We start from the raw sequence: 27,475 nt of genomic DNA, 5'->3' as shown, positions 1-27,475 counted from the left end.
AGTAGAGAAACAATTATAAGGATTTAAAAACAATTAAAAGCAAAAAGCTTTCCAAGAGTTTAAACCACAAAAGTTTAAAACAGATTAAGGGGACATCTGAATTTGATAGATTATTTATTTTAAATCACTTTTGAGTTAATTCATTAATACATATTCCGTTCCAACAAGGACTCTTTAAATTTCCTAAGACTGGTTAGTCTTACTAAACAAAGACAATAAGGGAAAGTTGTAAAAGATCATGCCCATAGAACTAAGATGTGCTGAATAGGGCTAAAGAGTTAAGGACATAAGAAAAGAAGAAAAAAAATAAAGCCTTTTTTTTACTTTTTAGGTTTTTTCTGGAACATATATAGCATGGTGGGGGGGGGGTTGTCTTGACCTGTTCATAATTTTTTGGGAGGGAACTTAAGGAAATTGGGAGAGGAAAATTGAAGGTAAGTACAAAATACCCTACCTAAATTACTGAAAATTGTGGAACAAGCCAAAAAATGATAAAGAAATGCTGTGGAATCCCTTTTAAGAATTTGTTTTAAGTTGGCATAAATGTGTATCATACCAAATACAAGTACACAGAAAGCACTGAAATGCTACACCTGCTTCTAAAGGTGGATTGGTTTGTTCACATAATGACGTCTTACCAATCACAATAAAAGCAATCTTACCTTTGTGTCAGTCATGGCTAGATGTTATTTTTACATGCCTGCAGTAAAAGATGATAGCAGACAAGCAAAATCACATCATTAAAAAAGAGATCTTTGAAATAAACAGGGGACTTAAAATACTAAATACATAAAATAATAAAAAGAGATAATTCATCCTGAGAATTAATAAATTGTGATCAAAAGGAAGAAAACTGATCTGGTTTCCTATGATAGAAGGGAATGAATCAAGAGTCTCCAAATAACAAAATTAGACTCAACTTCCTCTGGGCAACAAAACAAAATTAGCTGAAACTAAGTTCTAATGAAATTTGAATTGGAAAGTTTCCAGTTAAAATTAGGAAGAGCTTTCTTGCAAAGACTCATTTAAAAAGGACTAATTAAATAACTGCTGGTTGTAGAAAGCCTGTAACACATGCAAGCTAACCATCCCAGAACTGTTGCTATTCTATTAAACGACTTGCAAAAATTATGAAGCCCATCAACATTTCAAACCAGTATTTTAGATTGTATTTTTACTTCAGATATGATGCGATTTAGAAAACTATCGACTAAAATCAAATAACATAGATCACTGCCTTTTATGTTTCTTACTATTTACAAGCACTCCATGCTAATCTAGGAATATTTTCTTAGCTTTTTCAAGAGAGGTGGAACTTTAGCACAATGTAAACTTGCTTTCATAGTCACTGAATACTTTCAAAATATGATAGAAATAACGTTAAGAATTACCATAAATAATATACATTAAATTTATTAATTACTTCCACATTTTTATCAGAATAGCCTAACGAAGCCGCCCTGGGTCTTCGGAGAGGGGCGGCATATAAATTGAATAAATGAATAAATAAATAAATAAACAAACAAACAAATAAACAAACTGTCAGGTGTCCTATAAAACCATCCTCCAACTAAGATATGCTAACTGTATAACACTCATACAGTAATAAAGTATTTCATTTATTTACAAGTATTTCAGGGGTATCTTTGACTATAACATAAATGAAATCCTGAATGAAATATGAGGGATTTGTGACATATAAATGTGCATGTGTGATAAATATATTTTCCCATTCAGCTGCATTATACAATCCATAGGCCCAGTGGTGGGTTTCAAAAATTTTTACTACCGGTTCTGTGGGCGTGGCTTGGTGGGCATGGCAAGGGAAGGATATTGTAAAATCTCCATTCCCACCCCACTCCAGAAGAAGGTTACTGCAAAATCCCCATTTCCTCCCGATCAGCTGGGACTCGGGAGGCAGAGAATAGATGGGGGCAGGGCCAGTCAGAATTTTTACTACCAGTTCTCCGAACTACTCAGAATTTCTGCTACCGGTTCTCCAGAACTGGTCAGAACCTGCTGAAACCCCACCTCTGCATAGGCCACAGAAAATATGCCCTATGAGGCTGGATGTCTGGACACTGTATTGTTCAAATAAGGTTTTTATCATGAGAACTTCTGAAAGAAGTGTGTTTCAGAATTCTTATAAGACAACAAATAGGCCCCTTGTGTTCCAAAGAAAAAGAAAATATAATCTTGTAAAGGTCTGCCTACACTAGAAAGTGCATAGTAGCTCTTGGGATGGCAGCCTATTATAATTGGATCATTTATCTTCTCATTCAGTAGCATATTATTTATATGTACAGATATGTGTCTGTGTGTATGTGTGTTATGTAAGGGTATGGGTAAATATAGACTTTGTTTTGAGAGCAGGCAACAGAATTTCATTTTTAATGTGGGCAGTATGCTCACAGTAAAAAAAAATGACAATATAAAGGTTATCTTATCTTACTTGGATGTTCTGTCCCACTTGTCATAAAGGGTGTAGCACTCAATTGCATGAATATTCCTATTTCAGTAATCACATTAAAATGTGTTACTGTATGAAGCATTCATTTGCACAATAGAAGACCAGGTCCCAGACCTCTGCTCTCAACTTTTGGGTTCAACACTGTTTGCATCTTGAATACCCAAGGACAGAATTTCACTCAGGATTTCTCCACTGGATGAAAAAAAAGGGGGGGGGGTATTTTGACTGTTTCCTCCTTTCTTCTATAGCTCACATAAATCTGATAGGACACTGAGATTTTATTCTGGAATAGTGCAGAAAACACAGGAGACCCAGTGGTGGTTACCTTCTTCTATTTATTCTGGGCAACAACTTTGTAGAGCCAGTCTAAGGTATTTTGGGAAAAAATGTATTATTCATGCACAAGCTCTTGATTTTTCACTCAAAGCATACCTACATTTATATTTGTTAGGAATAGGAGCATCTAGTTAATTTGAAGGTAACTGCACAAATAAAAATTGCAGACTTTAAAAATGGAGGGATTTCTCTGAGAAAAGTTCTATCGTTTTCACAATTAAAGCACACACTGTAACCAAATGCCTACTCAATATTCAAGCCAGGCCTGATTGCATCCATAAATGTAATATAAGGCAATATTAATCTACATGTTATACTAGAAGAAATACATGAATTCAGTATTAGGAAGCATTTTTATTGTTGTTGATACGGAGTCCTTTACATCAAAACCAAATGACAATCCAAGTATTCTGCTCAATATTTTAATGTCATACTACATTTAAAAATTCATCTTTTAAAAAAATATCAGTGCACTGTATTAAAAGTAGATTTACACATACAATTTATGTAACATTACAAACTGTGCAATCTAATTACATATTTCATTTTTACCATTTTGGTTGCTAAAATTATTGTAGTGCTGTAAATTGTGCTTTCAAACATTATGTTTTGTGCACTGGAGCCCTTTGGGTAAATAATTCGTTTCTTCCTGGGCTGTGCTATTTTTTATTTTTACAGCAAAAATGAAGACCAACATGGTATGAAAATATGCTACATTGTTTCAATTCTTAAAATATTATGAAATGTTTGCATTAGAAATCATTATAAATTTGAGAGCCATGTTTTTTTTTTTAAAAAAAAAATCAGGTTCAAATTCTGCTACTTAAATATGTGATATGGCAGGGCTTTATTTTTTCCTTATGTTTTAACGCTATTTTTTAAAAAAATATAACTGCAAAGGTAAATATCTGAATGCACCAGTTTCCTTTAAGTGTTTTACATAATTACTTATTACATTAATGGCTCATGAATGCCTTATAAATTAATGCAACCAAACAGCTATTTAAAATGGAAACACAAAGGTGAAAAGTCAATAACCACCAACAAAATTAGAAATTTAACAAAAAGAATACCAAAATGCAATTAAGCCTGGCAGAAATTGAGTTTAGTTAGAAATAGTTTTAAATAATTAGAAACTAAAAAAAAAAAAACATTATGTAGGATGAGTGACTTTAAAAGCAAGAGATCTTGTGCAATGAATTAGGCAGGTGATGAGCATAAATAATTCTAGTGTGCCAAAAGGAAAAGACAAAACAGTGATTACATAAACCCTTAGTTTTGAAAACCCTAAATAAGAAAAAGTCCTGCGGCATTTTGAAGATTAACTTTCACAGATCATGATGTATCCTACAAACAGTGAGGGAAAAGAATAACATTATTTTCTTACTTTTAAAAAAGGATGAGACCAGTAAGTTTCTCCCCTGTTCAAAGTGTCGGACTTTTAAACAGGCTATGTATGAATGGGAGCCAGTATTGGGGTTAAGGGGCTAGACTAGAATTGAGCAGACTCAGATTCTAGCCCTCCCTTTTCGGCGTTTTATTTATTTATTTATTATTACATTTTTATATTGCCTCTCCCCCCTATAAGGGGGGAAGGTTTGGAAGTTGTCAAAATGAATATTTGACATTTTCTCTTGGGAAATGGACATCTCTCTACTGTACGTTCCCTATTGGACCAGCAGGGTAGACTAGGTCTACAACAGGGGTCCAACCTTGGCAACTATAAGACTTGTGGACGTCAACTCTCAGAAATCTCCCAGCCAATTCCGGGAGTTGAAGTCCACAAGTCTTAAAGTTGCAAGAGGTTTACAACATTCAATGAAAAGGTTTTCATATGCAGTGGTTTGATTTAGGCTGATTACGTATTAATAAAAAGTGGGAGACATTGAAACTCTGTTGTTCGTGGTATAACATTCAGAGTTTGTTCTTACTTAAAACAGGGAATGGAAATATTACAAGCAAGAACCAAGGATATAAAATGACTTTCCTACTACCAAAAGGAAAGGTTTTCTTTGAAGATGGGGCACAATAGAGATTCTGAGATTATCATGGATAATATTCCTAATAGCATGGAAACATACAATGTGAAACATTATTTATCAAAAGGGCAGAAGACAGACCATCTGCAATCCCACACTCATCCAATTTCTTAAAAAAATATGTTCAGAAGAGTTGTTTATTAGCGCCAAACTAACCTCAATTATGTAAGTGTGTGTATGCATGCATGTGTGCCCATACACAGAATTAGATGTGTTATGACAGGGCACTATTGGAATGATCAGATCCTGATTTCTTTCTGTCATGCATCTCTTATGTAAATAATCAAAATCTGATATACTGGATACATTCTTATACTTAAATCATTGAATACATTCTCATTATTTAGCTTGATTCTTAGATGATTATGTATTTAATGGACCCTCCTTTAACCCCCCACAGCTTATCATAATAAATCTGCAAGTTTTTGTTGCTTTTGCAGTAACAGTCTAACATAAGCTATCTCCAATTGTTTTCATAATCCTAAAAAAACATGATCTATTATATTTTAAACTCCTAGGGCTATCTTAAAAAGTAAAACTTACATTTTTGCAGTAATTTTTCATTCATGGTTATAACTGGATTGCTTTATTTCAATTTTAAATTGACTTTATTTTCTGTGGTTCCAAATTGTAAAAAATGGAGATGTGCTGTGATTTGAGGACAGTACAGGAAACCAATCCCACTGAATTTATCTGAGATCATTCCTTTATTTAGGAAAACATCTTGGTAACCTAATCCTAAATTTTGCTATCTATCCAAAGTTTGATAACTGAGTGAAACTGGCACCTTTGTTCACTGTGTCTGTCAGCTGACAGTGGCCATTTCTAAGACCAACAACACACCCTTTATTTGGCAATTAAAAAAAGCAGCCCCAGTAATTTTAAATTGAATGGTCTCTTCTGAATAAATACATCATGTTTATGGATTACAGCTATTATTTGTAAATGAATTATGTTAGTATTGATGGAATATTCTTTTTTATAAATATATTTATTGGGTAGGTAAAATATTAATGATTGCAGTGGGAATGATTATTTGCATAATTGACAACGATGAAATCAAGTTTATATTTAACTTGGAATTATTTTTCCTAATTCAATGGAGAGCCTTTCTAGAATATTGTTCACACCTTAGACATATATGATCATTAGCAACTATATGAAATCATTAGATTTGTTCCTATGTTTAATATTAATATATAAAATTTCTGAAAACCTAAAATGATAACCTATGAATTCCTTATTTAACATAATCATAGATACTATATTTTTTAATTGTGCTAATATTGTATACTGGGCTCATTCATTTATGGTGCAATCAGAAAAGAAGTATTCTACTTTCATAACCTTGTAAGAAAAAAAATGATTAAATCAACTTATCTACATTGAAATATATATATTTTCTTTCTCACTGTACTTTTCTTATGCCAATTTATTTTCTACTTCCTAGGTTAAATTGTCAATATTTATAGCCAGAAGCCATTTCCTGTTATGCGCGCCCTACCTACTGAAATACCACCATTATATAATTAAATAATACAAGGTGACATGCACTCTCAAATAAAAGTGCTTACTAGAGAAGCTACAGATCGTTTTGTTTTATCTAGTCCTGTTAAGGCATGTCTAACATACTGAGCCTATGTCTGCAGAACCAGGCTGGATGAATGGTCGTGATGAAACCGAATGTCTTTCTCCTTGACCAAGAGTTCTTTTGCGTTCACGAACTATTGCCTTTTGATGTCGCTTCATTCTTTCTAATTGTTCTTCAGCACTCATTTTTCCTCTTTGGGGATCTCCAGAGTATAAACGTTCCAAGGCACTCTTTGGTCTCTCCTTGAAAATGACACAGAACATGTGTTTAATAACAATTTTTTTAAAAAAGTTTTAGTATAACTCCAAACTACTTACTTTTTAATTAACTTACTATGGACAATATTGATATACAACTATGTTAGTTTAAGAGGCTGAAGATGACAGAACTATCCTTTCACTGTTTTCTTTCAATGCAAACTGTCCAAAAAACCAGTATGTAAACTTTACAAACTTTTGTTTGCAAAGTGTATAGTTTGGAAAAATATCTGATTAAATTTCTAGGAGGAAGAAAGTAACATAGAAAAATTGACTATAATTTTCTTCAAGACAATGGACATACTTTGGATGATGTGCAAGTATCTAATTTTTCAGAAGGAGAACACACAATTAAGAATTATGTTACAGAAACTGTAACAACTAACCTAATCTAAAGTGAGATCTATATCCACAAACTTATCTTGAGCTGTAAATAAACCCAGATTTAAGGTGCTTCCAGACAGATGGTTACTACTACGTAGAACAATTCCAAATGATAATAGATAGAAATTCTGTCTTTCCCTCCTTAATTTTTCTAATAAAAAAAGGAAGAAGCAATGGGAAAATATGCAGAAATTTCAAATGGGAAGCAACAGTGTCTAGATTCCCAGCCCTATAAAAATCTATAAATGTGGTAGGCCAACGATCTTAAAGCACTCATCATCTGAATGATCCTTGTAGGTAAATGATTTTAAACTACAAAGGATTATCAAATGCTAAAGCAAAATGACATCACTAAAGTGTTGTTCAAAGCAAATGGCATCCTAATTAAACATATTTTACCTTGGAAGCATCCCTTCGAAGCGTTGAATATGATGAAACTGTTGATGATTGATGGAGTCTAGAAGTTGAACCAGATAATCCTTTAAAAAAGGCGAAAAATCTTTACTTAGAAAAAAAAGTCCAGTTGGTATTTGTTAAATCTACGTTTTGTGATAACTTTTTAAAAATAATGAGTTCAAATGTGGAGTCTTTAAAGCCAAAAGTTGGAGTAGGGATGTGGACATTTCTGTTGCTGCATTTCTTTCCTTCCTTTCATAATACACTATGTCCTATAATTGAGACATCTAAATGTCTTACTCAATTCTTCATTGAACTATATTTATTAAGGATTTAATAAGAATCACTATTCTTATGATAGTTCTTTATTTCCTAGATGCTGTAATCTGAATTTCATAGTTTAGTGTTTCAGGAGCAGGATTTATGCATATATTTATTTATATACATATAATTGATTCTTAAAACCTTGCCCTTTTAAAGTTGTATCTGGAGTTTCAACCCAGCCATGTGTCAAATGGTATTATTTGGAAATGCAAAACCATAATAAACATGACTTTCTAAAATACAGAAATTTCAGTCTCTTCACTCACCTCTGGTAGGTAATGTTTGGTATCTATTGTCAGTACCACAAAACCCAATGGAAGGTTGGCTCAGATCACCGCCTATTGTTACCAATTCAGGTTCGCTCACATATGAGCGGAGTTCTACCTACATGGATAAATATACAATTAAACTAGATTGCAGCATTTTTCATATACCGCCTCCCTTCAATTACAGCATTTTGGAAGACGGTACTACAACTACAGTAAGGTTTGAACTGCAATATTCAACCTGGGATGGAATGCTTACCCTGTAATCTCCATTTATGTACTGTCCAAGTTCACGGTCTCGTTTTCTTTCATCAGATTGACGTTTGAGACCACGCACTGATGTGTGCCTTATTACTGTAGCTTCTTTAGGAAGAGGTGGAACAGCTGGTGGGTTATCATCAGTGCTATACAGCTGTGGGAGAGGAGGTCTTGGTGGTGCTTCATCTTCCTAATATTGCATTTAAAAAAAAGAAACGTGTTCATTGCTCCATGTGGAGAATAAACCAATTCTCCTGCTCAAATCACAGCAAATAATATATATATGAATTTAATACCACATTCTTTCAAGTTTTTTTTCCTGGAAATTCTTCAGTCACAAGCCATTTATAAGCAGATTAACTCAAAGCATTAATTGCAATCAAGAGCATTATAAAAAACCTACATCTGATTATCAGTGTTCATTATCCCATATACTACACACAAGGAAATCCAATACCATTCTCTGTGCATTTTATCCCATTAACTACAAGAAGGCGGAATAACGACACTTACAACCTTTGGTTTTAATTTCACTGGTGACTGGACTGGAGGTTCAACTTTTTTCACTTGTAGGGAGGGAGAAAACATTCTGGGCTGTGTATAAGGCTGAGGAAAAAGTCTGACTTCCAACGAGGGCTTGATAGGACTAGTTGGTGGACTTTGCTGAGTAGAAAGTTTGCTGTCTGTTGACATGAGAGTAGATGATGATGAAGGCACTAGAGGTTTTGAAAATGAAGGCACTGTTTTTCTTTCTGGAAAAATACACATTACATTAAGGTGTAGCTCAGAAAAATGAATAACCCTTATCTCCATAATAAACAGTATGAAAGTAAAACTAGTGTTTGGGAAACCATCTTAAGATTTATTAAACTGTGTTTTTAGAAATACCCAAGTACATACATTTTAGGACACCATTTCTGAAAACAAAGGTAAAGGTAAAGGTTCCCCTCGCACATATGTGCTAGTTGTTCCCGACTCTAGGGGGCGGTGCTCATCTCCATTTCAAAGTCGAAGAGTCAGCGCTGTTCGAAGACATCTCCGTGGTCATGTGGCTGGCATGACTAAATTCCAAAGGCGCACGGAATGCTGTTACCTTCCCACCAAAGGTGGTCCCTATTTTTCTACTTGCATTTTTTACGTGCTTTAGAACTGCTAGGTTGGCGGAAGCTGGGACAAGTAACAGGAGCTCACCCCGTTACACGGCACTTGGGATTCGAACAGGTGAACTACCAACCTTTTGATCAACAAGCTCAGCATTTTAGCCACTGAGCCACCGCGTCCCTCTGAAAACAAAAGGCATCAGTAAATCAATATATGTGTGCTTCCATATTATATGTTAGGCTAATGATACCTGAATCACAGAAGGAACAACTTGGCATACTTTTTGCAATTCATAATGTTTCCAACATAAAAGCTAAGCTACCTTTCCCTGATGAAGTTTCTAGTACAGTGATGGCTAACCTTTTTGCCATCACGTGCCAAAAGCGGGGGGAGCGCAGTAGGGTCACATGCACGCGTGCCCACATCCATAATTCTATATGCCCCGCTCCCCTGTGCTCCCCCCGCTTTTGGCACGCGATGGCATGGTGGGCCCAGGAGGCCTGTTTTTCGCTCTCCCCAGGCTCCAGAGCCTTTCTAGGAGCCTGGGGAGGATGAAAATGGCCTTCCCCACCCCCCAAGAGGCCCTCCGGAGGCCGCAAACAGTGTGTTTCCTGACTTCTGGTGGGCCCAGAAGGCCTGAAAATCAGCTGGCCAGAGCATGCATGCGTGCCAAAGCTGAGCTCGCGTGCCCGATATGGCTTCACGTGCCACCTGTGGCACCCGTGCCATAGGTTCGCCATCATGGTTCTAGTATATTAACACTCTCACATAATAATTTACTGATGCCTGAAAACAAAAACTGTGATTCAGGTATCATTAGCCTAAGATGGAAGCACACAATGTCGGCTGATAGCGAGCCTTCTCTGTAGGCGCACCTACCCTCTGGAATCAGCTCCCCTTGGAGTTCCAGGTGGCCCCTGACCTTCGCTCTTTCCGCCATGACCTTAAAACATGGTTGTTTCGCCAGGCTGGCCTGGACTGAAGAGGTTTTAATGGGAATTTTAGATTCTTTTATTGTTTGAATTTTAATTTGGACTTGTTGTTGTTTATTGCTGTGAGCCGCCCTGAGTCCTTGTGGAGAAAGGGCGGCATATAAGTCCGATAAATAAATAAATAAATAAATATATTGATTTGATAATATTCCAATAGCTAGATATCAGCATTAAGCTTTCTTACCTGGATTCTTGATAGATTCAATGATGACTTTATAGTTGGATTTATTTGTACTTAGGCCAGCTGTAACATCTTCAATTCTCCACAAATCTTTTTGCATTTGAGTTTTCTCCTAATGAAAAAGTGGGGTGAGGAGAACCAAACCAATATTGGTTATACAAATAGAAATCGAGGACATTTTCTTTGCTTTCTTTCATTTTTTTCTTTAAATAACACATAATATAACAATTCTTACATTGTTCAGCATTCTAACAAAAATATATATTTACATATAATTTGTATAATTTGCCTCTGAAAAGGTACAGAGAAGTGAAATGAATGGGAAATCTATCATGCTTGCTGGATTGTGATTCTTTGTTGGTTGCTTAAAGGGAGAGAACAGGATAAAATCCCCAAGAATCTATCACAACGTATTTTAAAATATAAAATAAGCAACCAAATTATAAAATCAAACAGTATTCAACATAAACATCACTAAAAACTCCCCAAATGAGTTGCCACCAGCAGATAACAATTTATTTGATAGCAATAAATTAATATAATATACATTGAACAAAGGAGAACACTCATATTTCTAAGAAAATTTCCTTGGCAAACTAAAGATGTCTAGTCATCCCAGAAAAAAAGGTCTTATTGGTTATTTTGTCATAGCATTGAGCAACTGGCCAATGAGTGAGACATCAGATGCTTATAAGGATTTGGTATATTTGCATGTACACATAGTTCTGGCATACTATGATATAATATGCACGTGAAGCTTTTTTTCCCCCTCTGGAGGAAAAAAAGGCTCTATTTCCCATCAAAATTAAATCTCCCAGTGATATGAGATTTGACTAAAGCTTCAAACTATTTAGGGAATTGCAAAGTGCAAAAATTGAAAATAGCCCCACCTGAGAAAAACATGATTTATTCATCTGTTCTTGCAGACTTTGTTTCAGCTGGTTCACATCTTTTTCCAATTTCAGATATTCATTCCAGGCATTTTCCATTTCCTATTGACAAAGACAACAAGCTCACTTTGCCTTTTCATAAGCCATAAAAAGCTATGAAGCTGCTGGTTAATGAACCTATTTAAGCAAGTACTTTATGCAAGTGTAAACACAGTTAAAAGTACTTTAGGCTACACGCACACAGCTCTTATGTATACGTAAAATTGGACAATATAAAAAAAATGGCATATAACATAAATGCATAGCTTTTCGTTTCCTTTTGTTTCCTTTTGTTTCAACGTCTACATGATAGCACTGGGTGAAATTATCCACTGTTTTGGAGTTCCATTTCATTAGTATGCTGACGATACCTAATCATATCTTTCAAATTCAGACTGTGAGGCTGTCGAGTTCTGTCCTACTGCCTGGAGGCTGAGTAGGATTGGATGGAGAGGAAACATCAACTCAATGCTAGCAAGACAGAGGGGCTCTGAGTGGGGCCCCCAGAGCTGGGGATAGACTATCTTTGACCTTGGATGGGATAGCACTTACCCCTTCAAGGTTAGTGTGCAATCTAGGAATCTGTTGTGGCTCCGACCCCTGAACCCATCTTATCGGAGGAAGAAGGCTCCGAACATGAAGGAGAGGAGCCGGCCAGGCCTCCCTCTCCAGGCCCCTCCTCTCTGGCAATGCCTCAGGTGTCTGCCGAGGGAGAGGAGATTGGCCAGGAGCCAGGTGTCTCCGATGATAGCGATGACTGTGATACGTCATTCCTGGATCCACGCCAACGAAGGCGAGATAAACGTTTGCAGCAGATGAGGAGGCATGCCAGGGATTAAGCTGAGTCACTGGACCACACCCCACAGGCTATATAAGAGAGTGTGGTGGCCATTTAGATTCTGTGACGGACAAAGCTAACTTCTGGCTAGTCACTTTGTACAACGCCTAAATCTGCTGAAGGTTTCTGTTTGAACTGGACTGTTTTGGAAACTGTGTGTATTTGTTTGTGATTACCTGGTGGAGGAGCACTCCCTTTTCTTGAAGTAAAGCACTTGGCAGACGGTTATCGTATTGCTGCCAAGTTCCTGATAACGAACCCTGTGTGTGCCAAGTAATTCTTTGTTTGTGTGTGTGTGGGGACAGGGACAGAACAGAATCTTCCTGGACTCGCAGCTCCACTTGGAGAGGAGCTGTAGCCAGATAGCCTTTGCACAGCTTAATCTGCTGTGCCAGTTTTGTCATTTCCTAGATCAGGGAGCTCTTCAGACAATCACTCATGCTTAGTCATTTTGGGGCTTGAATACTGCTATACGCTTCTATATGGGGCTGTCCTTGAAGAGCACCCAGAAGCTTCAACTGATCCAGAATGCAGCAGCATAAGTAGTGATGGGCATTCTCAGTATGTCCATGTAATACCTATTCTTTGTAAGATCCACTGCTGCCCAGTTTGTTTCTGATTGTAATTTAAGATATTGGTTATTACCTATAAAGCCCTACATGGCATAGGGCCTGGTATGCCTATCTCCCACATATCTGTCCAGCCAATTTTGCAGGGTTAGCGTCAGGGGTGAAATTCAAAAATTTTCCCTACCGGTTCTTTGGGCGTGGCTTGGTGGGCATGACAGGGGAAGGATACTGCAAAATCTCCATTCCCTCCCCACTCCTGGGAGAAGGATATTGCAAAATCTCCATTCCCACCCCACTCTGGGGCCAGCCAGAGGTGGTATTTGCCAGTTCTCTGAACTACTCAAAATTTCCGCTACTGGTTCTCCAGAACTTGTCAGAACCTGCTGAATTTCACCCAAATTCTTTCAATGAAACAATGTTATCTATTTGTACTCTGAAAGTATATCCTCTCTTTAGAAGTGCCTGCCTCTGAAACGAGGTTCTCCTGAAATCCAGATGGCCCCCACTCTGCTATTCTACAGAAAAGCAGTAAAGACCTGGTCTTCACCCAGGTCTTTGGCAAGGGAAGGGTGAGAAAATGGTTTTTCATAGTTCACCAATCCTACTTCATCAACCACCAAACTATGTTGCCATGCAGTTCCAGTAGGCTTGATATGGAAAATAGGTTTATATATTAAATTAATTCTTAAAGCACCTTCTACTTACTGTAGATACTTTGGATATTTCAGCCCGAATACGTATGAGATCTTCTTGCAAAAGTTTCTGCTGATATGTAATTTTTTCTGTGTGCTGTGGTTGGTCTTTATATTGTTCCATCTGTCTATGTAATACTTCCAAGACAGATTCCAGCTGATCCTAAAGAAAATATTTCAAACATTTAAAAAAAAAAAAAAACTGTGTACAAGAAAATTTTTAAAAATTTTTAGAAGACCTTCCTTTAGTGTTTTAAAAATATTAATTTTCTACCCCAAATATAAATGTATCTGTCTGCTTGCCTGCCTACCTGCCTGCCTGCTTATTTTATTTATTTATTTATTTATTTATTATATTTCTATACTGCCTTTCTCCCATAGGACTCAAGGCGGTGTACAGTCAAGAAAAATATAGATACACAAACATCATAAAATTGCTAATTAAAATTATTATTATAACATAGTTTGGCCCAATTAAATAGAACCTAAAATTAGATAACATTTTAAAAACATTCACATGTTCATATGTTTAGCCCTACTTGTTGGAACATCAGGGTTTTGAGGGCACGGCGGAAAGCACGGAGATCAGGGATATTTCGTATCTCAGGGGGCAGTTCATTCCAAAGGGTTGGAGCCTTTATGTCTCCCTCTTTTCACCCATCCATCTATCTCAAAGTCCAAAGATCTTGTATTCTAACGGGATTTTATTATTTTATCATTGTATGTTTTTAACCTGTGTTCGCTGCCCTGAGTCCTTCGGGAGAAGGGCGGCATATAAATACTGCCAAATAAATAAATAAATAAATAAATTCTTCAAACCCGGTCTTGGATTTGGATACTGAAGGTGAGGAAAATTTGTTCAACTATTATATCTCTGGGGGAAAAAAGATCTAGTCTGTATAATATACATCACATCTCAATGACTGCAATTAATTTTATTTAGGGAGACTTCCCAAAGAGTATTGGGAATATTAATGAATTTGTTAATTAATGAATTTGTTAATGGTGATGGAGTATACAGTTTGTTTCTGGGTGCCATTTAATATATGTGTGAACAATTTAACACAAAAACATCTAGTACAAATCTTTCCTCTTTCTACAGGAGTCTTCTGAGGCTATTTTGTGGACTTTAAGAACCCCAAATATATGTTTAACTGAGACCACGAATAAAGTTTTTCAATGAGTGCACCCAGCTTTGAAAATTCCTTTCAGAGATGATACCCTCAACTTTTCTGAAATTCAGCTCTCTGTAAACTAGGAAGATGAAAATGAGGATAGATATATTGGCATCATTCAGGTATTTTCCTACACTCTTTAAAAATGTGTCCTTCCAGTTGGGAAGTTATTTAAAACAAACAAGAATTGCATATAGACTCTATAAGAATTTAATATAGACTCTATAAGAAATTAATCTTTAAAATGAGAGAAAAGTTATGAAATAAGTAAGTTGAACGTAATCATGTTGCTGTCAAGCACCAGGGAAATCAGGAGATTCAGGCAGTTCAAAAGACTATAAAGATTTATTGCAAGATTAAGCTCTCTACAAGAATCTGAACGACTAACAGTCTAGAGAAATTAGCGGGAGTTAAGAATAGAAAGGAATTCAAGGTGGGCTGGATTTAGATGTCTTGTGGGCGCTCAGAGACTAATGACTGATGATGCATTTGACCCTCTCTCGGACTCAGCCTAGTCATCTCCTACAATTACTTACTTTTGGCTTGGAATAAATTGGAATAATTTATTAGAATAAATTATATCATAAACTGTATAGTTACAAAGATCTAATTCTAGTTTTACTTAGTACATACTCAAAAATCAAAATGGGCCTTCAGTTATCAAAACCCCAAAACAGAATATTACAAAAATAAGATGGTGCAATTAATTGCAAATATGATTACTTTATTTTCTTTAAGGGCTCTTATTTTGTCTTCTAGATCCTGCAGAATCCTGTCTTGCTCACAGAAGACACTCAGCTTTACCTAGAAATAAAAATATATAAGCACACAAGGTCAAATCAATAAAACAAAATGAGATTTTGCAAGGCTCAGAAGAAGAAACCTTATACTTACATCAATATCGCTTTCTCCAATTTTGATGGGTTTTGCATGTCGTTCTTTGATTGTATCACGCCCCGTCATCTAAAATATAAAGATTTAAAAGTAAAAATCTGGAAGCCATAAAATGTTAATAGCAAAAAAAAACAAAAAAAAAACATCCTTTTCTCTGCAAAAAATGTTTTTCTCCTTCTAGGAATGATTTGGCATGCTTTTCTGGATTAGCTAAAGATTTTTAAAAGGTATATATATATCTTTCTTTATCAGTCCTGATCCAAATGTATGTTATGGGCAAATGCTAGATCTAAGAGGTTCCTTTAAATTTAGTTCCGTTCAATATGGCAAATTTTCATATCGTACAACTTGTATTTACAATATGCATTTGCATGCTCCCAGTTCTGTCTGTTAGGGAATGCCAATGGGTGGGGTTCAGGTAGAGATCCTTTTCTGTGGTGATACCCGTCCTTTGAAACATCATCTTCTCAGAGATGAGATTAGACATGATCTTAAAGACATGGTTTTGTCACTAGGCTTTGCTATCTGAATGCGCAATCAAACTTGTACAATGGTTATGTTGAGTGTTGTTGAATGGTTTTATACATTAGTTATGAAATGTGTTATATTGTTTTCTTACATAGTTTTAATATTGCTTTTAATAATAATATATTTGAGATCGGAAGTGATATAAGTTGAAGTAAGTTCTTATTATCATTACAATTTTCCTGAGAATTTATGTGACTTACAGAAAAATAAAATCATTGGCAAAGGGATAACCATATCATCATGTAATGTTATTTTAAATCAGCTTATAAACCAAGAGGCTTATAATAAAACTGGTGCCTCTGTTAGAAATGCTTCTCAGTTCTTAAACATGGCAGTCAGGCAAAACTTACCTGCATTTTTCTATACAGAATACAGATCTAGATATTATACTACTTTGCAGAGTATTTCATTTTGATAATTTTAATGTTTTTTTTATTTTATTCTAAAACTGTAGCTAACATTTTTTCCATAACTCAATTAAGATTATACAGAATCACATAAACTCATTCAAGGAACTAACCATCATGTGGTAAACAAAGGATTTTAAAATTCTATTCGTTCTTCAGGAAGCAGAAAAGAAATACATGAGTGGGAAGCTGGGAAATCATCAATTCAAAATTAATTCCACTCATTAATTTGAGTCTTCAGAAATTACTACCTGTGGATTGCAATGATATAGCTAATGTAATAATGCTAAACTCACCTTAGAAGTCTGTTGAAACTACTGAGATAATGTATGTAAAAATGCTTTGGACATTCAGAAATTGTTATTTAAATACTAGTATTAATACTATTATTTCTATTTACCATTCATGACTATCTGTCCCAGCTCCATCTTCAAGTTTCCATCATTGTAAACTGATAAAACGGAAGCCAGATTATCAAATGCAGGAAGGCTTATTGCCTTTTGTAAATAACTAAACCGAATGCTTTTCATTGTGATAAAGTACTGTTTTTAAAACTCTTGCTTAAAATATTTTGTACTTTTAAGACTTTCTAAATTAAGCAAAAAATTGAAACTTACATATTGACATAACAGAATATAATTGATACAACCAATACAAGTGTGCAGGCAACAAAACCTTTCTCAAACCTAGGGTACACATTAAACTGAAGGGGGAAAATGCAATTATATCCAATACCGAGACATGTAAAATTACATCATTGTGAAGGCAACAAAATTAAAGCACAAGGGCATGCTTTGTATTTCTGTAAAGGTAGAAATGGAATCACCAACACTAGTTTCCAACACATGAGAAAATGAAACGAAGCGCTATCAGGCCAGCCAATAATATTGCAGAAAGCCTCCCCAAATCACACAACTTGCAAAAAGCTCTGGTGTTATATATATGTCACGAGACACCTGTGAATGCTTAGCTATTTCAACACTGACGGCCACTCGAAAAGCAATGGAATGATTACATTTCTGTTACAAGCACTCTTACATTTATACTGGATAGTAACCCTTGCGCTGAGCTCTTTAGCACTTTGTAAATCATGTTGATCAGAGGTCCATTATTTTTTATCTGTTTCAAACAAAATTTACATATAGATATCTTGTTACAGAGGTAAAGCTGGCATCAGAAGTCTATGAAAACAGAGAAATCAGAATATGGTATGATATTTTTAGCATCATTTTTTTCCTTGCTGCAGTTTCATGATGCATATCATAAAAAACATCAATCCTGAATGAAAGGATGCAGACACTGTAGCTGCGGACTGAGAACTGTAGAGAATGCGTGTAGCCCAATGTGCTTAGAATAGGAAGTGATGATAATAATAATAATAATCATAATCATAAACTGAGGTGGCAGGAAGAAAGGAGGAGGACAAAGGCTTGTGTTCTTATCCTGTGCTGTTCTCTGAATAAAACAATGCTGAAATCCTAATCTTATGTGGTAAGACCTACATGAAAGATTTATAATAACTACATGAAAATTTTATTCTAAATGCAAGCAGAGTGATCTATTGAATTCTAAAAAGTTTTAAACTTGTTCAACATTTACAAACTGTACTTGTTTTTTACTTTGAAAATACTAGATGATACAAGTAAACCTATGTAATATAGCTGCAAATGGAACCCCGGATTATTCACCCAAAAATAAATGACATTTGGGCAACCTTACCCAATTTTTCCTATGAATATCCAAGGTAAAGTGAAACTATGCAGAATAAGACAGAAATCTAACCTAAAGCATCCAATCCAAGGCATCACAGATCCTAGAAATAAGTATTTGAACTTCCACTCCACTACTTGATGTGGTGTAAGGATACTACAAGATACTTAACATCTAACAGAATCTTTCAGAATATCATAGGTAAGACTCTAAAATCTATTTTTCATTTTTATATAACCTCTGAAAAGGATGAGTAGATTCTCTTAGTCATCCAATGTTATTATTCAGATACTCCTCTATCCCCTGGATTCCCAAACTACTACACCCTTAGAATTTAGAAATGTTCTAAAATCATACAGAAAGCAAAAATGTACAGTGTAAAATAGAATACCATTCCTATATAAAAATACATACAAAACATTTTAATAAAATCTGGATTGCCAAGGGAAGGCTTTTTTTTTTTTTTTTGGTCTTTACTTTAGTTTGCTTTTTCCTGTATGAAAACCAGACTCATGAGCTTGTATCATTTCAGAAATATTTATCAAGATAATGAAGTCTGGTAGCTTTAATGCAGCACCCAGCCAACTCTGGATTCTGTTGAAAAGCTAGAAAAGATCACATCTGGTTGCCAAGAAAAATACTTGGATGCTTCTCTGAAACAACTGAAGTTGAACTTAACTTCTCAGAGACACTTCCTAATTTCATCTTGGTAAAAATCTGGAACAAAAATCTGTACAGACGGATTCCATTTTAAAAATTCACATGATGTAGAGACCTTATTTTATCTAATATGACAGATTTAAGATGGCATTTAGTCTGAATGCTGTGGGACAGAAATTCCTTTAAGATACCAGATTCACAGCCTGAGTGCACAATTAAATTTGACCCTGAAATTGATACCCAAATAGAGTCTCTGGTTAGCTAACACTTTTTATTTAAAAAATGTGCCGTATTATTTCCTCTTGGGGAAAGATGATCTTTTAAATGTAACCTATGCCTTGGCAACCTCCAGAATGATTTATTGCAAGTTTTTTATCTGAGACACGTTCAGAAACTTCAAATATGGTAGTAGATTCTTAATGGAATTCTTTTTTTTTTAAACTAAATATACCATTCTAAGCGTTTTATTACCTTTCTGAATACTGCTGGGCATAATAAAAAACAGGTGAAACCCAAAATGTCCTAAAACGAATGTAGGCTTTTTTTTTTCATATATGAAAGAAAGTCATTATACTGAGATTCTAATAGTAAGTTATTCACTGCTTTACCTATTTTGCATACCTTACTATAATTAAGATTTGTGTGATGTTTAGTTTATCCTTTATTCCTATGACCCCAGAACCCCATAAATCATACTTTTGAATTTCAGCAGCAAAACATAAAAATGTGGTAGCAATTGACAAAAAAATGCATCAAAGCTCTGCAGATTTTATTTTCCTTTAAATTAATACCAGAATTCCGCAATGAATAAAGAGATCAAGGAACTGACTGCTTTGCTATACTCTCTTCCCCATGGCACTTGGAAAAGGGAGGAAAAAATAGAATTCTTCCCCAAAAAAGAAGTTGTTAATTTTTGAACTAAGTGAAAAACCAACAGGTATTCTTTTCTACACTTTATTTAACATTATATATGTCCCAGGATCACTTTATTCTATTCTAATAAACCAAACCCAGAAGTTAGGGCTTTGTTTTTAACTTCCAATTATTGGCTTGCTTGGGAAAAGCAAAGCAAAGGTTCTATTATGCAAGTAACACTGAATAAACCACAGATGGCGTTCCCAGTATCTTGTTACATCACCACAAAAATGCTGTGATTGTATACTGGTAATTGCATCCTAATGCCAATATATATCTAAGTTGCAACCACTGTGTGATGTTATCACACTTTTTCTAATTTGTCTTCCTGCCCCTAGAAATACTGACCAGGGGATGGGGGACAGTTCTATTTTGTTTAGACATTCTACTGCTAGAAGGCATCCAGCAATCACTAGCCATCTTTAGACATGACTTTCACATGTCCAATCTAACATAAAGTAGCAGAGAGCAGCTGCTCCTTTTTCCACATGCCTGATAAGTAAAGAAAGATGCTTTTATATTTACAGCACATTTGTTTAAGATTGTATGCCAACATTAAACTTTTAATTATAATTTTAATTGAATTGTAATTATTTTGCCCTCTTAGGAAATTACAGATTTAGTTTGTAAAGAAAATTACTGTGGATTGGATTTAGACAACTGGAAGTGGAATGCTTTCTTATTTTCCTTTGTAGCATTTCTATCTAAAAATCTAGTTCAAGGGGACAACTGAAGAGGGAAGTGATAAAAAAAAAATCCAAAACCCTCCAGAAATCTATCCTCCTGGTAATAAGAGGAAGAGGAACTTCCTGGATCTCACTGAAAGAAACAGATTGAGTTTTATTTTCATTTTACCATGTATATTTTATTTGTAATTTATTCTAGCTATGCACAAAAGAAATCTAATTAACAAGTGACTTATAAGGCAACCGTATTACATAAACCACTAGGGAAGTATATCTGGAAAAAAATGAAAAAAGTAATATTACTAGAATGACATTTTATGTGGATATGTTTTACCTTCAGATCCAAATATTCAAGGTCTTTCTTCAGCTGGATGTAGGTATCGTCAGCCTGCAAATAAAAAGATACCACAATAGTAAAATATAATTTACTGCATAACAAGACTCTGTTTATCAAATATGTCTAGAAGTTTCTGCAAAAATCTATATATTCAAGTGGTATTATCTGGTGTGAAAAAATATTGATGATCACTATAAGGCAGCAAAGAATATTAAGTTTTCTGTTTCTCTTTGCTGCTGTTTATGATCATTTGAAGTTTTGCAGCTCAGATCTGATTGAACATAAATGAAAACTATCCAGCAAGGAAGAATACTTTGTTCTTAGCTTTTCCAAGTGATAGTTATAGTTGAATGAGGTGAACAAGTCAATCAATGGAAGCAAACACTCAAAAATAAAGACTTGTAAGCTAATAAATTGGTTAACATGCAGTATTATATAAATCCACACATCTGAAATTATTTTAAAAACATTACTTTTAGGAGTTAAGATTTAATGTTAGACTACTTAAATTCATCAAGTGACACCATAGTTACGTTCATTATTTAAAACATATGTTTTCCCTCAGGTTAATTTTATAATATTAAACCAAAAGAACTGAGTTACTGTCTGAGCATATTAAAATGGACAGTCTAGTGACAACCACTGTTGCTCATTAACATCCTGAAACAGAGCCACCCTGCAAGCCAAATAGACATTTTGTTGTAGTTAGCTGGTACGTAGAAATTGAGACTAGGAGTTAGCTTAGTTTCTGATAGGAAAAAAAAAATCCATAGAAACGTGGAAAGGCAAAAGGAGGGAAGATGTCTTTCATAATAATGCCATCATAGGACTAAGCCTGCCCCAAGAAAATACCCAAATTATATTCTACATAGAAAGTAGAATGGTAACCATATAAATAATAAGATAGGAAGCAGAATCTTCTTGGGCATTTTCAGTGGGAAATATTTAGGGAGGCCGTATCTAAAATGAATCCGAATCATTGTACAGCTCTAAAAGTAATTATGAAAGATGACTGACATTTTCTGTATAATTTATTTAGGTCAAACTTCAAACTGACATTCCTTGCTTTACATAAATAGCAACTATGTGAAACTCTTATGAAAACTTCTCTGTGTTAAATTGCAGTTGGTTTCTGATGCAAAAGAACCACCAATATATACATGAAGAAATGACATAATTCTGAAATATACCATATGTATCCAAAAGGCAAAGGAAAGTTTTTTTCTCCAAAAAAATATTATAAATCGGTCATTTTATATTTGCTGATTTAGTTTCAACAATTTCAAATTATTAAATTGTTGAAATCAAAGAAATGAAAAAGATGCAAATATCAGTAACCACCAGGTATCTTTAATGATTGGTTTGAACACTTCTCTACTGAATTCAAATTCTTTGTGAAACATAAATAATGGGCTTCTCTTTTTTCCCTTCACTATCCAGTTATCTCTTTACTTGTCTTATCTCTGCTTAATTTTGTCCCACCATTTTTGCTTCCCTTTCCTTCCCTTTCCCTTCCCTGAACAGTTAACTTGCTTCTATTCTATTGTCATCCTAATTTTCTCTATTATCTGCAAGGGAAGAGAAGATTGTATGTGTATTGTGCAAGCAATAATTGTTTTTACTTTTATATGCTGGTGTGGATCATTTAATTTTGCAAATATAATTTTCAAAGGCAAATGTAAACTTTACCATTTGCAAATGCATATTTTATAAATGTAGATGTAATTTTTATTTCAATTAATATACATATATATTTGTTTATAATATTTATGTATTGTAACGCTCCTAGGAAAACTGGCCCACAGCAGTTTACAACAATCCAATAAATCATAATATTTTTTTAAAAAATATGCCTTATTACAAATATTCAAATTCTACTCCCAGAGGTGAGATGAGCCCCCAGTGTTAAGTTCTGATTCTGCCAATAAACATGGGTGTCTAAGTGTGCTATGCAACTCTGGCGATGGCTGGTGGCATGAGGGCACTCTCACTGCCTTATTAACCTTTTAGTTTTGTGAATTTTTAAACTTTGACTCTTATTCTTAACTTGCAAATTTTAACCTTGCTTTTAATTTTGGTTTCATTTGTATTTTTAATTACGTTTTTATATTATTTTATTGTGTTATTTGTAAACGTCTCAGAGGCACTAGACAAGATATAGAAATTTGATAAATAAATAAATGTTGTTCCTGCTTTTTTTTGGAATATGGCTTCTGATAGAGTATTTCTGGATAAGATAATATTATGAGGGAGGAAATCTGTATGAGCAGAAATGAATGATAACAGACAATCAATTAATTTTGAAAATTTGGTACCTTATTTTACAGGCAAATATTTCTAATAAGAAGTTATTAGTTTAGCTAATATATTTTTTGGAGTGTGCCTTCACACACACACACACACACACACACACACACACACACACACACGTCCCACCCATGGGAAATCTCTAAGATTAGCCTCAACTAGCACTGGCCATCCCAGATTGACATAGTGAAGACGTTGGATACTCTGCAGGGTTTTGCCTGGGTGCATAATATGCCTAAGAAGCAGTCCTCAATTTATAACCATAATGGGACCAGAATTTCTGTTGCTAAACAAACCAGTTAAGTGAGCCATGCTCAATTTTACAACCTTTTTTTGTCACCGTCATTATGAGAATCTGGCTTCCCCCATTTTGTCTGAAGCCAGCTGGAAAGGTTGCAAAAGGCAATCCCATGCAACTCAAAGACATTGCCACGGTCGTAAATAAATGCTGGTTGCCAAGCGCTCAAATTTTAGTCATGTGATCATGGCGATCCTGTATCAGTCATAAGTGTGACAATTGGCCATAACTCACTTTTTTTCAGTACTTTTGCAACTTTGAATGGTACCTAAATAAATGGTTGTAAGTCAAGGACAACTTGCACTCTCACTTTTGGTGGGAATGTCTACAATTCAGGGCCACCATCCTTTCAGATAAGTACAATATATAACTATCCAATATATAACTATCCTCGTGTATTTAGACCTTTCCTCATTGTTAAAATACATGACTGAGGAAGAGGAAAAAAAAGCAGGATGTGATAAATGCTGACTTCCACTGTAAATTATCAGAAAGGCTTACGTTTTTTAAAGCCAAAACAGATGAATCTACAAAACAATAACTTACTTTTTAAATATGTTTTGTTTCAGAACATAACACAGCATTCACAAAAGTAACACTGAAGCAAAATAACAGCCAAAATGCAGTTACTCATACGCCACAGCCCTTATAGTTTAAAAATGCTGATAATTATTTGCACGCAGGAGCAAAGTAAAATTATGAATGATCCAGGGACTTGAACAGACGGAAGAATGGGCAAGGAAGCACGGACTCAAGCATGGCACCAGTGAAGCACTTGCAGAGTCACAGAACATCATATGCAGCACAGATGAGCCAATCAGCAGCTGACCTGATAAGTGGAATTGGTTGGCAAGTGCTGTAGTAATTGGGCGATTGTGTAATTTCGTATATGAGTCAACTTAGCCTGATGTCTCCTTAATCGAATGAGAAGCAATGTTAGCTCTTCAGGCTGCAGGTATTTGGACACATTGCAAAGAGGAAATTAGCAGTTTTCAGGGAGAATCACATAGTTAAAAATCTTCACTTAACATGCCAATAAAAATGTTTATCTGACATGACTGAGCAGCTATATTTTTCTACTTTTGCTTGAAGGCTAAAAATGTATGTCACAACACACAAAATAGGGCCAATCCCTCTACTGGAATTTTATTTACAGTTCTGTTTAATAATCCAGTAGCAATGAAAAAGGGCACCATAAACATGACATGAAAAATCAATAAAGATTCAGACAACCTTAGAAGTTCTATCGGAATCTATTAGTACATAGACAAGGAAACATATATAGCCAATGCTTACCGATTTCCCATGCAAACTTGGAGCACTTACAGTATGGGTCATATATCCCATTGTAGGCATGGAACGTCTATCTATGTGTAGAGAGTTCTGTATAAATTGAAAGGCAGCATTAAAGAGACATTTCAAGTGGGAAAATATTTTTCTATTCTTTTACATTTTAGAGTTCCTAGCTTCTGTGTCCTGAACTGATTTATATAACTTTCTTCCTAAACAAGAAAATATTAATTTGTTAATTAACATAACATGTTTTTTTACAATATATGCACTTTTTCTATCTTTGTATATGAGTATTATATCTTTTTACAAAGTGACATAGTCACTAATTTTTTTTACATGGTATGTCTGTTTAAAGAACTATCTGTAGAAACTTTTTGCTTAATAACAAATATTTTTGTTCTAAAAGCTTGATTCAATGAGCTATATTTTCAAAAGTTTACACATGGACAATTTATTGAAATCAATGAGATTAAATGTAACGTTTTTATAACTGTGCAGTGTGCTCACCCTTCTGTCTCTCAAGAAGTGACAATATCTGGTTCCCATTCAGATAACTTTAGATTAATGAGGAATTAAAGCCCATATCCCATGAATCTTGTTTCTCTAAACCTAAAATTAGCTACATGCTACATAATCTGACTTTAATAAGAAAGTGGCAGTAGATAACATACAACTTTACAGTACCCAATTATCAGATAATCTGAGGATTATGTAGCATGGTAATTTAATTTAAATTAACTGATTAGTAAACTAGAAAAAACAGGGTTTTTTTCTATTTACTCACTTTTACAGTCTGGTTTCGAATCTTCCTTGGTGAGCTGACAAAAGGAACGTCTATTGTTTGTCTCTCCTCAGATGGTTTGACAGTAACCCTTTCTGCAGGTGTATGTGGTCTTCGTGATATAAAAACTTTAGGTGGTCCTGGTGGAGGTATTTCAGATGGGGAAGGGGGAACCGAAACCGAACGTGGAACTTCTAATGAACTTCTTCCTTTACTACTATCTGTAAAGTCTGGAGAACTAATATAAAGAGGTGCAGTTGGGCTCCCGTGTTTAAACTGCCTTCTTTGTTGCCATTCATACAGCTGCCAAACAGTACCATCTTTGTTAGCTTTTCTCTCATCATGGGACATCTTCAGGTGGCTAACCCGATCTTGAGCATATTTGTAGTCACTTGGCAAATCACGATTTGAGGGAGGGGAGCTTCCAGAAGATTGCCTAGTGTTCTTTGGCAAAGTATGATAATTTTCAGGAAAGGATACAGAATGGCTTGGTACTTGGCGAGTAAGAGTCTGGTCAGATGCAAGACTGTAAGAAAGTGGCTTTGTTAGGGATTAAGCAAAAAGCAACTCTTATTAAAAACATTTACAAAATTGAAATTTAGAACAGATTTTGGTAGACGGATTTTTGCAAATTTTGGAATATAGATAACAATGGGCCAGAGTGTATAATCCATGGAAAACATTTATAGGAAGTCCCTCCATTATTATTTTTTTTAAAATGTAACTACAACAAAATTGTTAGCAGTCACTACATTTTTGTATTCATTCACCAGGAACACTTACCACTAGGTGGTGGAGTATACCATTCATCAAAATATTTCATCAACTCAAGTTGAAAAAAAGAAATTTCAGAGCTTAATACTCAATCAATATAAATACACTGAATTTAAGTGTGGAGAAAGGCCTCTTACGTATATATAATTATTTATTTACATTGATCTAATCTTGCAGAAGCTATTTCTAAACAACGATGTTCACCAAAAACGAAGAAAGTAATTGAAGTTGCTGTTGAATTGTAAATATATAAATTTATTACCTGGTGTCGTGTGAGTTATTGTTTATAGTTCAATACAAAAAATTAAAAAGTATGATAAATCATAAATTTATATAGTCTAACCTTTTAGACAATTAATAGATGGTTAACTTTCTGTCATGTTTTCAGAGAAAAATCTTGACTGACTGCAATCAACACTATACAGTGATTATGAGTGGTAAGCATAACCTCTTGCCCAAAATGAAATTAAAGAAGAATACAAATAAGAATGGACAGAAATTATCAACTGCCTCAATAAACACAAATGTATATTTTAGACCAAAGTTATGGTCTACAAGGCTATAAAATATAGAAAGCCGGAAATGGATTGAAAAGGTAAAAGATAATCTTCTTTTCTCAGTAATTGCTCAATCTGTGAGATCCTTGATAAACAGTTAGATAGGAGATTGGAAACTTTCATAGTTCTGATTTTTCAACCCGACCTTTAGAAACTTCTTTCTCCCATCCAATTTTCTAGACTTCATAATATGAAATATCACTTTCTCTATAATGTGATGCCCAATCTAGTTTTATAGGTATTTCCTATGACTACCACTTTCCTTTCTGTAGAATTTGCATCCAAAATCTATATAACACTTACCGCTCTGAATTGTTCTTTTTAAAACTATTTGGTGAAAAAAAACCCAGACAAATTAAATGTTGTATGAATATATATCGTACTCAAGATAGGTTGGAGTTACACTGGTCTGCACATTCTAATTCCTAAATTCCAAGAAAGATTTTATTTCAAGAAAGGCTCTATGTTGTTGCTGCTCCTATATAATTGTGCTAGAAAAGAAAATTAGGAAATCAGGAATATTAACTGGG

The 27,475-nt window shown here is 34.7% G+C and overlaps 1 protein-coding gene across 7 annotated transcripts in view; it reads right to left on the bottom strand.

Annotated features, from left to right (window-relative positions):
* The window catches only part of PLEKHA7 (pleckstrin homology domain containing A7), a 121,427-nt gene that overhangs the window by 8,065 nt on the left and 85,887 nt on the right, over nucleotides 1-27,475 (bottom strand). For 4 of the 7 annotated variants that reach the window (XM_070933608.1, XM_070933624.1, XM_070933632.1 and 1 more), the window contains 13 exons: nucleotides 25,618-26,140; nucleotides 24,837-24,923; nucleotides 20,933-20,986; nucleotides 15,693-15,761; nucleotides 15,522-15,602; nucleotides 13,637-13,786; nucleotides 11,486-11,587; nucleotides 10,599-10,707; nucleotides 8,835-9,073; nucleotides 8,323-8,511; nucleotides 8,064-8,181; nucleotides 7,477-7,556; nucleotides 6,478-6,678 (listed from right to left, as the gene is read on the bottom strand). In XM_070933608.1, the coding sequence (XP_070789709.1) occupies nucleotides 6,478-6,678; nucleotides 7,477-7,556; nucleotides 8,064-8,181; nucleotides 8,323-8,511; nucleotides 8,835-9,073; nucleotides 10,599-10,707; nucleotides 11,486-11,587; nucleotides 13,637-13,786; nucleotides 15,522-15,602; nucleotides 15,693-15,761; nucleotides 20,933-20,986; nucleotides 24,837-24,923; nucleotides 25,618-26,140 (2,002 nt within the window). Of the gene's footprint in view, nucleotides 1-6,419; nucleotides 6,679-7,476; nucleotides 7,557-8,063; nucleotides 8,182-8,322; nucleotides 8,512-8,834; nucleotides 9,074-10,598; nucleotides 10,708-11,485; nucleotides 11,588-13,636; nucleotides 13,787-15,521; nucleotides 15,603-15,692; nucleotides 15,762-20,932; nucleotides 20,987-24,836; nucleotides 24,924-25,617; nucleotides 26,141-27,475 lie in introns of all 7 variants that reach the window. The other 3 variants (XM_070933656.1, XM_070933615.1, XM_070933648.1) reach the window with 2 other exon arrangements.

This window comes from Pituophis catenifer, unplaced genomic scaffold (genome assembly GCF_029215685.1).
Source record: "Pituophis catenifer annectens isolate HBS135680 unplaced genomic scaffold, rPitCat1.0.hap2 SCAF_1, whole genome shotgun sequence".
NCBI classification, from domain to species: domain Eukaryota; kingdom Metazoa; phylum Chordata; class Lepidosauria; order Squamata; family Colubridae; genus Pituophis; species Pituophis catenifer.
The sequence above is the reverse complement of the archived record's forward strand: the minus strand, read 5'-3'. Positions and strand labels throughout refer to the sequence as shown.